We start from the raw sequence: 15464 nt of genomic DNA on the forward strand, positions 1-15464 counted from the left end.
CACACAGCGCTGCTCGACGCTCTGCGGCATGCTCAGCATCAAATGCAACAGCGGTCCCATCCATCCGCCGATGCTGTGGCGTCTTCTTCTTATACTGGCGATGCCGACGTGGTCTCATCGTCGAATAGAGGCCAGAACAGCCAACTACTCAGGCGCGGGAAACGAACACGCGCCTAATCATCATCGTCGTGTTCATTATCCCAAGCAATATCGACCGCCCTCGCATCCACATCGGCTTTGAGTGCCTGCACACCAGAAATGTGTTCGAGGCAAGACGGGTCATCGCACGCGGCGCATACCAAATCTGCCCCATTATGCTCATATGCGGAAAGAATGGGCGGCGAGCATGCGGTGCATTGCTCAAATGCCTGGCTTTCCATGGTATGCGAAGTGAAAGAGCCTAAATTTCCACGGATCTGATGTGGTAGTGCCACTGACTCATCATGGACTGGCTTGTACTTCCCATCGCTGGTGGTGTCGGCATATCGCTCGCTGTCTTTTTCGTCGTCGTCGGTCGTCTCTGACAACGCACTCTGTGTGTGAGGGTGCTGCAGGATTGACACCATTAGCTCAACGGCTGTGGCGCCAGCGATGGCGGCAAGACCCGGACGTGATACGGTACACATTTGATCCAGTGTGCGGTCCGTTTGTGAGTCTGATGGCGCCACGACATCTGAGCAAAAATAGCACCCCACACGCTCTGAAGATGTGCCGTGTCGCATCACGACGTAGGTGTCATATCCAAGGGCCGCATTAATTACCAGCTGTACGGGAAAGAGAGTGAAAGAGAGAGAGACGGCAAATGTGTGAGTGTAATGATCTTGCAGGCATGGCAAATCGCGCCAAGAACGTACCTTGTTGTGCGCAGCACCAAGTAGAGTCGGAAGCCAGCGAGATTCTCGCGAGTCTGTCAACACAAACACAACGTCGTGCCGACGGATCAAAGCTTCGAGTGATTCAACTGCTTCCCTGGTTTGCCTCAAGAGCGATGATGGCACCGCGTGCCCAGGCATCGGAATCGCCAGCTCAACGCCCTGTGCATGGACGCCAGGTGAGATCCGACGCAGCGCATCGGCAGCGGCAACGGCCTTTGGTCGTCCACCATCGAGGCAGTCGTGGAACTCGTACAGCGGCTGACGAACAGGATTCGAGAACGATACGCGCCCATTATCCACAAGTGTGATGTTTCGAACGCCCCAGCCAAGTAGTGTCCGCGCAACGTAGCATCCAAGTGTGCCTGCACCAATCAGCAACGCCTCGGCACTCTGGATTGTGTCGAGCGCTAAGTCGGGCACCATGCGCCAGCGCATGAGCCTCAAATTTAGGTCCACAGCTTGGTCCGCAAGGAACTGTGGATCCAACATTTCTCCCAATGCCACGAGCTTCGGCACCAAGCGTCCACGAACATCGCGCTCCCAACCAACGGCGTCAGGTTTTGATGGCGCATTGGCTCGTTGGATGATGCAGTCAACACATGCATCAGAAGTGTCATGCTGATAGGACAAACAAGCCATCATACTTCGCGCATGGTCATGCGGCACATCACCCATAGGTTCTTTCCAGCACAGAACACGGCATTCGTGGATTCCATAGCGGACATGCAACATGGTCAAGATGTTTCGCAGTGGCCAGCCAGGCGCCTCACAATGTTGCGACGGATCGACAAAAACCAGTGCCTGTTGTGCCGCTGGCACCGAGTCGAGAAAAGCATATATATTGGCATCGATCCGATGAAGATGCTCGGGCATTCTCATGTCAATAAAGTAAGCTATCATGAGCGGTTCGCGATTCAGTGCGTGCCACAACGTCTTGAGCTCTGCCGAGCTCATCGTGTGCGAAGCGTCGCGCCATGGGTCCTGGATCATCCAGCCAGGCGACTTGAGCAAGAGCGCAGGGAATCCGAACCAGTAATAGTACTTGTATGACTTCAAGTCGGCGAATGTAAGCAAGAGAAAACTCGTTCACGTCAGTTGGAAGGTGCCCGTCCAAAATCCGGTTCCCAATTCTAAGGTCAGCATAAACCAAGAGCCATGCCGAAATGTTTAGCATTGCTGGAACCTGCGTCTTGGCTTGACTTTGACAGGCAACAAACGCACCCTTGTCAGCCACTTTGAAAAAAAATATGCCTGCTTATCGACGGCTTTGAATTCCGCGAGTGTGTTGAAATTCTTTATATGGCCATACATAGGTGTCCCTCTCGGTCTGGTTCTGCGTCAGCGCTTCGCTTCGACTGGCTGCTCTTTCAATACCCACGGTGTATCTACGTCAAACGCATCACCGTCTAGTCTAAATCGGCACGCAGCACCCAGAGGTGTTCCGGTGTGGCGGTCTATCACTGTGCGCTGTGGCGTATAATCTGCACGAATACGAATGAGTTCATCACTCAGCTGGTACTCGTTGAGCTTGAGCTGCGACAAGGCATTCCAGAAGGACGGGCTCACTTGTGATACGAATGGCGTGAACTGCGCTAGAGGCATCTCACCAACGTAATGTGCATGAAGTGTGGATCCTGTCAACGAGCACACGAACTCCGGTGTGATACAAGTCGATTGGATGGAGAGCTTGCCAATGAGTGCTCAGAAAGTGAACACCTCCACGCCATGGCATGTTTCCTTTCCTACCCCACATCCCTTGCCCTAAATTTATTTCAAGCGAGCAAATGGATGGGCACATGTATACTTGCTCACCCGCACGATTGTTGGCGGTGGAGGTAGGGCGGGGCCGGAGCTACATTTTGAAGGTTGGGTGCATGCTGAAGTCGTATATGGGCACAAGCGCATGCAGATTGCTCCAGATACGTGCGACGCTTCCCGGCCTTCCTGTCGCGCTACAGTACGGCCACAACGTTCTAAATGATGGCATAGGTGGGTAGATCTTTTTTCTTTGTCAGCACATTCGAATCGCTTCGTCGAGGAAGGTCTATAGATGCTATGCTTGTTTTCGTAGGCTCGAATAGGGAACATGCTATCTGCTGCCATAGCTTGGTTGAATAGATAGATACAACCGACGCCGACTCTACTACACCAAGAGGTAAGGCTATAAGTGTAGAACTCTCTACCTTTTTTCGACTCCATCACGAGAGCAGTTCTAACTAGATACACATGTCTATGCCCTGATATTTTCAATGGGGGGCCATTCGCACTCTTGCTTGCCAACTTTCTCGCCTTCCTCGCAAATGAACTGCGTGGCCTTTCCCACATGCACAGATCAGACAGGACTCTATTTTTCTTCCTTTCGGAGGACAGGGGTGGCAACGATGACACTAGCTATTTATCCAGGGGGAAGCATGGAGGCGTCCATGTCCACGCTGCGATCGATTTCCTCGCGGTCGGAAATACTCTTCCAAGACGACTTGATGGGCGTACGTGGCAGTACCATTGTGCCAGAACGCGAAAGCTCCAAAATACCAAAAGGACGCATGAGTTTGTAAAACGCATCGAGACGCGATGTCTTAGCACATACTTGCACGATCACACTAGCATCGCTCACGTCGACGACTTGCCCAGCAAACTGATCCGTTAATGCAATGATCGAGCGAAGATTGTCATTTTTGATCGACAGGGCTTCTGTTGGGCTGAGCTGCGGCAGAGGCGGCGTCGGATGTCCGTCAGCCTGGGCAACGGCATAGTCAACTTCGTTCTCAGCTTCCTCTTCTAAGCCCAGATGGTTCTGCTCGTAGTACTCGGGACCTAGTGTCGACACTTTCACCAACATGATTTCCCGCTCGATCACTTTCGTGTTCGTGTAGTCGACAACCGCCCACACCGGCACCAGGTCTTCCAGCTGACGGCGAACCTGTTCAATGGTACCTTCTTGACCACGCAGCACAATACACATGCGCGACAAGTCCTGCACATCTGTTGCACACACGACAAGTGAATCAATGTTTACACCACGCGCGGCCAGGCATCCTGACACACGTGCGAGCACACCAGGCTCGTCCTGGACAAACATGTTCAGAATGTGTCGACGAAAGGGTTGAGTGCTGGGAGGCGGCGTATTGTACAGAATGTTGCTCACAGCTTCGCCGGCTTCCATCACTGGGCGGTCGAGGTGGGGCAACGGCGGCAATTTATGGTGCCGGTGCGACAACTTGTGCTCCAATGCAGACGTGCTTGTGAGACGGTCACTGCCCTTGGCCGTTGAATACAACCGCATCGAACGCACTTGCGATAACTTGACGGTGCGCCATAAACCGGGCATTCTCATGCCCATCATCGTAGTCAAAGCACTTTCACAGATAAGCCTCGACAGTCAAATGAGGGGATGACTCATGTCCACCCACACACATTTCTTGGCTCGGCCTCTATCTACCTCTTTGCAGCCAACGCCATCGCCATGAGCGCTTTACCATCACGTGATGTGCTCATCTCCGCGCATTAGCGAGTCCAAGTCCGAGCTGAAGCCCCGATTCCTTACCTAACGCGATTGAGCGTAGGACTCGGTGCCAAGTAAGAACACGCAGCGCCCACTTCACCTGCTCCACGGATGGCATGCGGTTGTTCATATTTGCTCGAATATGGAATCAAGCAAAGAAGTACATAGGTTTTGAGTAACCAGCTGGCTAGATATCCGTTTCTAAACATCGCGTCATAGACGAAAGCGCCATCCTCTATTCACTACAATTCTGCTTCTGCCCAGTCATCCGTCGCAAAGAGTTCATATATACCGGCCATGGCTGATTCAAAGACATTCCATGTTTTTTGCATATAAGAAATAGGCGGCAGTTCACGTTCTTGCCTTGCTGAAGTGTGATCTGCGTGTTCTGAGCTGGCCGACGACATTGTATCATGATAAAGCTTGCGGAACGTTTCGACAGCCCGAATACTCTCTGAAATGCGATGGGCTGTATTGATGAGAGCGACAATTTCATTGCGACCCAACACAATATGTGGTTTTTCATCTGCAGCCTCAAACGCGAAGAGAAGGCGCAGGGCTGTGCCTATGCCCGTTACTTGGACTTTGCCCCATAACCGGCACTTGTCACAGCCCACGCAGTCCATGATCCTCGAGATATTGCGGAAATGAAGACGGAAGTCCTCTTTCAACGCAAGCGTCTCGCGGTTGTGCTCTGGATTGTCATTCAGCTCAAAGAGTTTGTGCTCGTCGAAAGACGGCCGATTCTTGCGCGCAATCTGTAGCAGTTCATTCAGCTGCTTTCGTGACTCGTTGTCGTGGATCTCGTCACCCGCGCGTAGCGAGAATTTGTCCAAGTATTCACCAGCCTTGGAAAGCGCACGCATCATGAGAACATAGTCAAAGTACACGTTTTGCAGCCGTTCGGGATGTTGTGAAATACGCGAGATGAAGCACTCTAAATTCGGTCCCCACTGCTTTGTCACAGGGTCCAGGTACTCGTTACAGATGTGAATGGAAATTGATGCATGCAGCCCGGAAATCACTCGGTAGAACACACGCTTCTCCAGGCATTGCTCAGTCGATGCTGGGTCGACAGGCGCCTTGACTGAGTCAATCAGCGACTCGAGCGACCCGCCTTTGGTCGGTGGGTGATCAGGATTTAGGAGTGTGGCTGGCACACCCTTGATAGTCCCAATCATGCGCTGTTGAGAGATAAATCCTGCACCACCTTCGGATTCAGGTCGAGGTGGCTCTGTCCATTTGATGCCGCCGAAGCAGTTTTCTTCGTAAATACTTCGCCACACGCGGTTGGCGCTTGCTCCCGAGTACCCAGTAAAGCGTTCAGGATTTTTGAGGAGGTCAACGAAAATGGCATCTTCGCTCATATTTTCATCGTCAAGCTGACAAAACCGCGTCTTATCTGCGTCTTGGTCCATATCCTCAGCTGTGCGTTCAAGCTGACTCAAGCGGTACGAGCGAAATTCATCCGGCATATTTGTTTCATTCATCCGTTCTACTGTGCATGCTCGATTCATACAAATCCCTTCTTCTTTCCAAAACGGACATTCTCGGAACAAGTCTACAACAAAGTAGCGGAAGTATTTGGTCTTGCGCAAATTGTCCAGACGTTCAAACATGTACTGAGAGTTCCATTCTTCCACGCTTTCATAATCCGAGCATGCATCTTGAATCTGTCCTGTAGGCCTACAGATGGGTTTGGTCTCTAAACTCCCATCCTTTGCGCCCTGACCAAGCGGATCAAGCACCTCTTGCAGTAGGCCTGTATTAGTTTCTTCCGTGGGTTCAAGCCCACCCTCCAGCGATGATGCCAACACTGCTACAAGGGTAGCTGCAATGCATGCAAATAATGATCTTGAAAACATGTAAATTCGCATCGTTGTACTCACAGTAAGCTTTCCAGCTCACGCAAGCACACACACACAGACACACCCGTGCCTAGGATCTCGGTGGCGTGGTTGACGTAGAAGGCCGTGCGAGTTTTGCTATATGTGGAGCTATTGTGTTCCACGTGTTGTGAGTCCGCAGTGTTCAACGGCCAATGCAATGGTTTAAGCTAACGCAATAATTTCAATTTTCTCCCTCCTTTGTTGAACATATAAAAGACTGCCTCATCTCTAAATTTCTTTTTCCAATATTCTGCTGCTGTGGGACCCTCTCCAATTACTTGAACCTCGCCTTTTACTAGATTCAACCGGGTTGGTCCCACACTTATAGCAGCATGACCGACTTTTTCCCGCTGGTTACCTAATGGGTAACAGAATTGATACTTTGCCATAACGGGAGTCTCATTTGAGAAGCCCGTTATGGCTATTTTTTTTGTGGCTGTCGCGTTAGTCACGTGATCTATAGTATCGATGATTAGATACTTGGAGTTAGTCTACGTGTTAGTTGCGATAATTACCGCTTGCCGGGCGCCGGTAAATTACTACTCTCACGAAGCACCAACAGTCCCCATCTATGAACGACGAACACGACATTCCAGAAACACATTCCACGTAAACAACATATAATTCACACTACCAACACAAAACCGGTTTGCCAAACTATCGCACACCTTTCAAGTCTATCAGAGTTGGACGGCCAATCCCCCCCACGACTGCTGAGCAATTCGAAGAATCCGAACGTCCCAAGAACCTACATTCCCAAGAACCCACAAAGGCCTCGAAGCAATCGAAGGGCATCAGATCATCGACGGGCGACAGAGGCCCAACATCCGTCACTGGCTAAAGGGAGTTGGCAGACCACGTGTGGCCAAAACGTCCGGGTTTCATCGACTAGACTGAAATATGTGACATGCGTTTGAGCACGAAAGATCCGGTTATCGACTTTATTAAGTGATTCCGTAAAGCTGGCGGTGTCAGAATCCGAAAAGTAGCGACCCATTACGATACGTACTATGATCTTAAAGGACCAAAAAATGGCTGACTGTTTGGTTTATATAGATTTGTGTTTCTCCACCTAAGAAAAAATTTCTTTTTACACGACGGTCATGTGCATGACTAGGCATGTATTTTATTGGATGCTTGGATATATGCATAGGCAGATTCCTGGCCGTGTGAGCTCAGTGACCTTTAGCTTGTTGCCGCTGCGGCAGGACACCGGCGCGAGTCCGTGCCTTGTAATCACCTTTGGGTCAATTTCTGCGTCGGAACGCGCGGACTCGGTTGGGGACTACAGGGTAATCACAGGAAGAAGGGAGAGAAAGAGGGAGAGGGAAGAGAAAGAGAGAGTGTGTGCGTGCACGAGTCGTGTGTATTCGAGTGTGGATAGCTAGCTGCATATTGTGTACCAGAATGAGTTTGCCACCCACCCGCGCGCGTGGAGAGAGCTCGCGACCTTCTTCGAACGGATCTGCTACGATTACAGTTCAAGGTGACAATCAGGTAAATGGTCGTCAAGATAGCGCCCGTTCAAATATTGGTACGCTTCGACTGCGTGCTACGGATGATGATGATCCTCAAAGACCAAGGCAGCGTTTACGCGGTGTGGTATGGACGGACGACACGGTAGACAACGAAGGGTGCGGCAAGAAGAAAAGCAAAAGTGCGTGATTCAACATCATAGACAAGTTGGACTGACGCATTTTTTACCAGTCTGTTGTATATATCATAAGCCTAGAGCATTCGATGAATCATCGTCTGAAAGTTCGGCGGCGTCTGAAAACGACGAGGAATCGGAGCTGAACATTTCGTCTTCAGACGATGACAATGATCTAACAGGAACAGGAGGCGGTTCAAGTGGCGAGGGCAATAGGAACATGTCCAGCCCGTATCCTCAAAATCACCATCCATACTGCCCGCACAATCGTAAACGCCCGCCGTTGCGCAACGCGTATGAGCGTGCGTAAGCCATATGCAATAACGTAGATATTAGGAACATAACCCTTTGTGTTATTTACATCTTGGCGCTTAGGTTGCTGAATAAGGCAAGTTGACTTTTGTGGAGTTGCGGAGATGGCATGTGGCAGGTTTTGGGTCTGGTGTTACACAAAGCGCACATATGTGCATCATTCAACTTTCTCGCACGAGATTGGACCGACGTGAATTTAATGTAACCAATCGTTACTGTCAAGAATGTTACAAACACATGCCTGGTTACGGCAACTAGTTCGTGCTCGAATGTGCACACTACACGCCATCTTTGAGAACCACTTTCGTCCTTAGCCGACCTTGTTGGTGCCGCCGGACAGTGTCGTCGTTCATGGGCAGTTTCGCTGTGCCCTCCGCCCATCCTCAAGGGAAATCTCCAACTATGCAAGTGAGGAAGCGTCAAAGACTGGATGCTGACTCTCGCCCCCGGATCATCCGCATGACGGATGCCGATGGTGATCCATATACGGTAGCGGTACAGCCACTGTCAACTGCGTATGATGATGACGGTGATCCCTCAACGACATTGTATGCAGCTTTGAGTACATATGATGGTGGCAGGTCAAATCTTCGCTCGGCGTCTAGCAGTCTCTTGAGTAGTGCTGCTGCTGGCAGTTTGGGGCTTGGATCGTCAAGCGGCTCCATACTGAGCTCGTACTCTTCTCTTACTAGTGCAACGGATGCCGGTGTTATGGCTACTTCTACAACTCCGAGATCCTCATTGTCCTCGTCATTAACTTCGTCGTCGTCTCCAACCTCCTCATCTACTTCATCTACTTCGCGGTCTTCATCGTCCTCTTCTACGTCAAGCTCCTCGCGTTCATCTTCAAGCAGCTCGCGCTCGTCCTCTAGCGATACCAGCTCTTCTACGACCCCGACGTCTAGTGTGCCTGATTCCTCCTCCATGACGCCGTCCGCTACAAGCAACCCAGGCGAGCCGAAAAATCTTAGTTCGGATGATGATTCACACGCAGGTGCCATTGCTGGTGGCGTCGTGGGTGGTGTCGTTGGCTTACTTCTGGTTCTAGGTTTAATTGGGCTTCTGTTTTGGCTGTTGCGCCGTAAGCGCAAGAATACAGAAAGTAAGTTCGTGGATGCTCCATCGACTCAAGATTTCCCCAAGCGAATATGACAATGTTGGTTCAGCGGCGTATGGCCAAGGGGCTCAGTTCTATCAAGATGCACCGCTCCCGCCGTCCCATTCATCTCCTTCTTATTCAGCAAGGGACTTTGCGACAGTCCCTATTTCATCGATGTCTTCTATGCCATCTGGTACAGCAGCACCGACTGCCGCATCCGCCGCCGCCGCTGTCCCAGTAACAGCGTCTGCAGCAACTCCATCACGTTCGGCCGTTATTCCACCCACTTCATTACCCACTAGTGCAGGTGCAGCTGCGCCTGCACCTGCTCCGTACCCTGCTAGTCGTACGCGCGGGGCAGCTGACAATGTCGTAGGCATGTCTGGTCCGGCTACTCGCCCGCCTCGCTCTACGGCTGATGCTCAGCAAATGCCAGCAGCAGCTCCGACGCCAGCCTGGCGTCGGTCTGCTGCCGCGTCACAAACTCCTGGCGCGTATTATGAAGCAGACCCTGATTTACTTACCACAACGTATGAAGACACCTGGGCAAGTGCCGATAGTCCTTATGGGCGTGCAGGCGTTGGTCGCGTCACTGACGATGATCCGCCACCACCCAGAGCCGTCCACATGCAGCCAGGTCAAGTGTATACAAATGTGTCGCCGCTGGGTGCATTCACTCATATGTAACATGTCGGACATGTGCTTTCAACCTACTCGTGTACCAACAAGCATCTTGAGCTTTTCTTCATTGGTCCCTTTAGGTTTTGTTTTGGACTTAGCGAATGTGTGCTCTTGTGCGAATCTTAATTTCTTACATTCCGTGCCTTTGGTTAATTGGCTCGAGCACATGTATGTATGCGTCTTCCTTTGCAATGTCTATAGACAAAATATGCTTCCGGTAGAAAAAGACTTTATCACCATCGTTGATTGTATGCTTGTTGGATCAACATAAATGGATCACGGTCATGCAATATTGGTGCACACAGACAGCAGAATAGTCCCTATGCTCTTTCATCATGCAACAGCAAACCAAAAAAAATCCTACCGTCGAAGGTCGAGACTAGAAAACTTGTTACAAGAAAATTACAAGACCGACAAAAGCGCCCACTGCAAGGGCTTTGAAAATCGACAGCCGTGTGTGCACTGATACACCATAGTTCTGGCCACTTTTACCAGAGCCTGACTTGGTATCATCGCTGACCTTGACTTCCAAAATAGCAACCCTACCGTCAGTACCAATATTGTGATTCAAATTGTTCTTCGAAATGTCATTGAGAAGCGAAGAGTCCATTTTAAGAAGCTTCGTGCGGAAAGTCTTGCCGTTTGCAGATCGATCTTGTTGGGTCGCATTTTTCACAAGCTGATCACGACCCATATCGTACCCATTTTTTACAATGTCATGGTTCTGCTTGATAGACTTTTCAACCGAAGCAGCGATGAAAATCGCGTTCGTCTTTGCCTTATCGCCGGTTTGCATCCAGAAACGGAAATGGTTTCCACCATTCACTACTTCCGCTAGAGCCGGCTTCGCACGCATGAGGCCATCCTGCTCTACTTCTCCCCGACCGTCCCCGAGATTTGCTGATTGTGCACCATTGTTTTTTGACTTTCCTGCATTTTCGTCCAATTCGAAGCCAGTCGCATTAGCGAACTGCAAGAACCCTTCTTTGTCAAGGACACTCGAGTCAGACGTGGCTGAGATAATCACGTTCAATGGCTCTTTCTGCTTCGTGAGCATGCTGCCACCATGTTTTGATGGCGACAAGTATAGACTATTGTCATCGCCCAACGCGAGTTGACTTGTTACCAGCACAATGAAAAGTGCCTGCCAAATTCGTGGGATGTACATGGTGGTGTACAACACACTCACATTCACACATAACTCCCAACACAAAGACCCGTACGCAACGAATGAAGGGCGGGGGTGCATGTCACGTTCCCTGTATGGAGGGAGGTCGAACACCACACATACTTAGTCAGCATTGTATCACACCTTCATTTTAGGCATGGCAGTCATGCATTACTCCGCTGTCCAGGATCTCTCAGCCAGCGACATATATCCAGTGTAGCTCGAAACACTTTGTTTATCATCAAAGGAAGCAAATTTCTAATACTGGAAACCAACCATGGACTTGCACAGTAAAGAATCGATTTTTCATACACATAGTGTGAAATCCCCATGCGAGGATTTGTCATCTTGATATTCATGCGCGTGATCCATTTAGCGTCACATAGCATGGTGGTTAGAGGCGGTATTGTTCGACTCCATGTTCTGCAAATTGAAGTCCACATTTCGGTGGTAGCCATTCCACATTTCGGCCACGATCGTGATATCTTGGTTATGGTTGTTGATGTCGGCAAATGAGCGATTCATTTCCATTAGCGCTTCATTAAGGAGATCAACATTTTTAATTATACGCTCCAAAAGGAGTGTCTGTCGTTCTTCCTATTTATGGTCAGCTTTGTACGCATTCGACGTACATATGGGTTCTCGATGGCCGGCGGCATGATATACGCTGGTCTGTAGAATGATTTCCAAGAATGTCACAGGCGGACTGCCAACGTGCACTAAGTAAACTGAAAGACCTCATCCGCTCCTAACGGACGACTCAAGTGGAGATATCACGTGATCTTTTCGACGACGGCAGCGGCAGCGAAGCGCCTGTATTGACGGCAAGTCCAAATCCCAACACGCGACCGCTTTGCGACAGAGACGTACGCATCTTTGAATTATGATGCGGCCGCCGCTTGGATTGATATCCCAGGCTTCTGCAATCACATCAAATGTTCGGAGAAGGTATTTCGAATATCTGCGTATAACGTATTCGACTTCCCCTGTGGGCCCATTTGTGCCGCGAATGCTCAGCGCCGGTCCTACGCGGCTCTATTCATCTTCATCATTTGGTCAATTGGCGTCGGACACTAACAAGCATGCTAGTACGAGTGAGAGCAAGTCTAAATATGATGATGCTTCACGCGCTGAGCTGTGGAATCAAATGCTGAATACCATTATTGTTGAGCCGCGCGAAAATCCTACGGATGGAACATCATCTTCCTACTTACCCAAGTCTATTTTATCGCATTCCCGAATGCCATCTGGTGCGCCGAGGCGCGATGATTCATCGAATGTATCGAGTATGGTGGAGCAACTCGATGCAGAGTTCCGTGACAGACCAACATTCGGTTTGCCAAAACCCTGCACACCAACGACCGGTCGTTCGTTGTCTATGACCAGCACATACAACAATACGTCTGCAACTTTGTATCGACAGCTCTCACAAATTTTGAACCGGAATAATGTGCGTCGAGAGCTTCGGCTGAATGAGCGCTATGAAAAGCCCAATCAGATGCGGCGCCGCAAGCGCTCTGAGCGACATCGCCGACGTTTTGCTGATATGGTCCGCAAAAAAGTGCAGCTGGTACGTGTTTTACCTCTACGCGTTTTTTTTTTTCGTTTTTTTCTTTTCAAGGCTAACACTCACAGATTATGATGCTGAAAGCACGTAGCGCATAATGTTTATATCTCTGAGATCAGGGGAAAAAGATGCCCCTTACATGCTGGGGCTGGGATTGTTTGTAGCCACGGCGTCGCGCAATGATTGTCTTGTTACACTGGATCCCTTGTCAGAAAAGTTCGCAACGAGGGGTCAGAGTGGAGAACGTAGGGATACAATGGCAGGGTGGCGTTGCCACGTGGCCCATAGCCTTTGTTTGCTGCCGAAGTTCCTCCAGCCTGTGGACGTGATCACATTCAAGCTTTTCCGCTTCAGCAACTGCTTTGCCCGATTACATGCCAGGCGGTCTTCGCGTGATTATGAGACCTTGTCTATCTTTAACAAGTGCATGTGTGCCTTTATCCACTGTTCAACGTCCGATTCCTGTGCGACACTTGTCGGTCTCACGCGTTTCGTACAATATACGCAAGATCCCCTCTGAAACACTACCTGAAGATCCAACACCGGCTATGTGGCAGCGAGTCGCACAGTTGTTGGCGGGTACAGTGGCTGCAAGCTCTTTGGTATATTTTGTGCTTCTGGCAGACTTTGGAGAAGGGGAACATTGTTTTATGCCTGTGAGTATATGTGGTATTCTAAGTGAAGGGTTAACACTGACTATTTTAGATTCGGCGAGCTCTTCAGATTGATGCGCCTGCATGGCGCGCGAGACTATGGAAGCGACAGACAAACTTGCCGGAATCACAGCGTCTGATCTGAGCGATGCCTCATTACATGTACAGCATTCATACGTATATATATATTAAATCTATGTACTACCAGTGTTGAATGGACGCCCCAAAGGCCTTTTTGGCTGTCTATTACGCGCCCAATTTACAACGCATTGAATGACGTTTCGCGGGGCTCAGCATGTGTGCCGTCGCTGTCCTTGCATTTATCGGCCGAGGTATTCGTGTGGAACGAACCGACCGCGGTTGTGACGGGGCAGTACGTGTTCGGCCGAAATAGCTGCGCGAGCCTGGGCCACAACAAGGAATGGAACTGGCTCAAGTATGTGCTAGGAAGGGCGTGCAGAATAAATGTACTCGGATGTGAAAGTTATACCGTCTTTTTGTCGACACACAGCGGACATTACCTTCGCAGACCACCTCTGGCTCATCCGATTATCAACGCAATGAAGTTGCATATCGTGGTGAGCGTGCTTCTGATATCATTAGTTGGGAGCAGCCTAGCGCAAATGGCCCAAGGTTTGCGCAAACTGGATTTGGAAGGCACTTGGTCTAGTGGCTCTGGCAGTGTGTTGACGGGCCAAGGTTCTGGGGAATCGGATACGTTTTTCAATCCGATGAGGCGAAAGTTCACTGTCCCCAAGACGTCGGGATATTCGTACAGTTTTACAAGAGACGGATTCTTTGAAATGGCTCAATTCACATATAACTCGAGTGGCCGCGAGCCAGAATGTTTTACTGCGTCACTCAAATGGCAGCACGGTACCTATACACTTGAAGGTTCCAACATTCACATGAAACCGTATGAAGGGGATGGTGCGATTCAAGTTATGGGTAAATGTGAGGATCCGCAAGTCAAAATGGACTATTACTCTGAGAACGAAATTGGAGCAAACATTACTGTCTACACTGATACTGACATTGTGTTTTACAGTGAGCTCGATTCCATGAAGGTATTGCAAATGCACGCATTCGACGGTCGTCCACTCCCGAAGATGTACCTGCTATACCGCCCCCCACGCATGATGCCGACCCAATCGATCTTTAAGAAAGTCATTGGTGCACCTGGCACATAATATGCTTCATGTCCTTGTGATTGTTTTGTTGTATCTTCTGTCACAGGACAACGCTTTTCTAGTTCGCGCTTTCCCATCCCGCAACTGGGTGCTTTGTGCACGGTCTTCCTTATATTTGTTATTTTATAGTCTATTCTCTCATGGTGACGAACATCGTAAGCACCCAACTCTCATTTACTGGGTTCAAGCGTTTCCTTGACTAATCTACGAAATGACCATGACCATCTATCTGCGTGCTTCCGACAACGTACTGCGTCTTTGGCTTCGTCAGGATAATCAGCTGACTAATCATATTCGAGGAGGTTGTTATAGCTTCGTAAAGCTATCAAGATGAGTGTCTTCGTGATTGCAAGCTGTGGGCGAGTTGTTGTCGTGCTCCGAGCTGCTGCGTGAACGCTGCCGCTTTCTGGCAGATATCCATGCTGTAACTCGAGCCCGCTTTAATTACCACCTTAGACCATGTCGCGTGTGCCCCAGCTCATTCTCGAAGTGCTCAAGTCGCGCGCGACTCGGCGTGATTCAAAGCCATACTTAGACATGTTTTCTCGTTGTTCCGACGACAAGCGGATGCCTTCTTCTTATCAAACCCACATAAATCCTTTCAAGAAGCCGTCTTCCTCGTCTGTATCGCCGTCTGTGTCGCCGTCTCCATTACGGACGGCGATACCTCGAAGCTTGGCCACAGACGCTATGAACACAGCAGATCGGACGTCTGAGGTGGTACCCTCGCTCGACAGGACATATACAGCACTTGTCAAACTTCAAGGTCCTTTTACTGATCGACAAATGCAGTCTATTGCCGAAGGTTTGGTATATCTACAAAGACTTGGTCTTATGTGCACGATCGTTCTTGACCATGACCAATGGCCGAAGCCCA

General features: G+C 49.9%; 8 protein-coding genes across 8 annotated transcripts; 3 read left to right on the plus strand and 5 right to left on the minus strand.

Annotated features, from left to right (window-relative positions):
- Window positions 1-173: 173 nt before the first annotated feature.
- On the minus strand, window positions 174-1865 carry MGL_0659 (uncharacterized protein; the record flags this gene model as incomplete). Its single annotated transcript, XM_001732014.1, has 1 exon — window positions 174-1865. One exon carries the CDS (start codon window positions 1863-1865, stop codon window positions 174-176), a length of 1692 nt encoding a protein of 563 aa, XP_001732066.1.
- A 1405-nt stretch (window positions 1866-3270) lies between these two features.
- MGL_0660 (uncharacterized protein) lies at window positions 3271-4218 on the minus strand (the record flags this gene model as incomplete). The annotated part of the gene is made up of 1 exon (XM_001732015.1): window positions 3271-4218. One exon carries the CDS (start codon window positions 4216-4218, stop codon window positions 3271-3273), a length of 948 nt encoding a protein of 315 aa, XP_001732067.1.
- Window positions 4219-4619: 401 nt separating this feature from the next.
- MGL_0661 (uncharacterized protein) lies at window positions 4620-6254 on the minus strand (the record flags this gene model as incomplete). The annotated part of the gene is made up of 1 exon (XM_001732016.1): window positions 4620-6254. One exon carries the CDS (start codon window positions 6252-6254, stop codon window positions 4620-4622), a length of 1635 nt encoding a protein of 544 aa, XP_001732068.1.
- A 3089-nt stretch (window positions 6255-9343) lies between these two features.
- Window positions 9344-10015, plus strand: MGL_0662 (uncharacterized protein; the record flags this gene model as incomplete). The annotated part of the gene is made up of 1 exon (XM_001732017.1): window positions 9344-10015. The coding sequence occupies one exon, from the start codon at window positions 9344-9346 to the stop codon at window positions 10013-10015; it is 672 nt and encodes a 223-aa protein (XP_001732069.1).
- A 385-nt stretch (window positions 10016-10400) lies between these two features.
- MGL_0663 (uncharacterized protein) lies at window positions 10401-11177 on the minus strand (the record flags this gene model as incomplete). The annotated part of the gene is made up of 1 exon (XM_001732018.1): window positions 10401-11177. One exon carries the CDS (start codon window positions 11175-11177, stop codon window positions 10401-10403), a length of 777 nt encoding a protein of 258 aa, XP_001732070.1.
- A 378-nt stretch (window positions 11178-11555) lies between these two features.
- MGL_0664 (uncharacterized protein) lies at window positions 11556-11836 on the minus strand (the record flags this gene model as incomplete). Its single annotated transcript, XM_001732019.1, has 2 exons — window positions 11556-11774; window positions 11810-11836. The coding sequence occupies 2 exons, from the start codon at window positions 11834-11836 to the stop codon at window positions 11556-11558; spliced, it is 246 nt and encodes an 81-aa protein (XP_001732071.1).
- A 350-nt stretch (window positions 11837-12186) lies between these two features.
- On the plus strand, window positions 12187-12842 carry MGL_0665 (uncharacterized protein; the record flags this gene model as incomplete). The annotated part of the gene is made up of 2 exons (XM_001732020.1): window positions 12187-12747; window positions 12813-12842. 2 exons carry the CDS (start codon window positions 12187-12189, stop codon window positions 12840-12842), a joined length of 591 nt encoding a protein of 196 aa, XP_001732072.1.
- Window positions 12843-13957: 1115 nt separating this feature from the next.
- MGL_0666 (uncharacterized protein) lies at window positions 13958-14587 on the plus strand (the record flags this gene model as incomplete). Its single annotated transcript, XM_001732021.1, has 1 exon — window positions 13958-14587. One exon carries the CDS (start codon window positions 13958-13960, stop codon window positions 14585-14587), a length of 630 nt encoding a protein of 209 aa, XP_001732073.1.
- Between the last annotated feature and the right edge of the window lie 877 nt (window positions 14588-15464).

Source organism: Malassezia globosa, assembly GCF_000181695.2.
Source record: "Malassezia globosa CBS 7966 chromosome Unknown mgl_sf_1.2, whole genome shotgun sequence".
NCBI lineage: Eukaryota > Fungi > Basidiomycota > Malasseziomycetes > Malasseziales > Malasseziaceae > Malassezia > Malassezia globosa.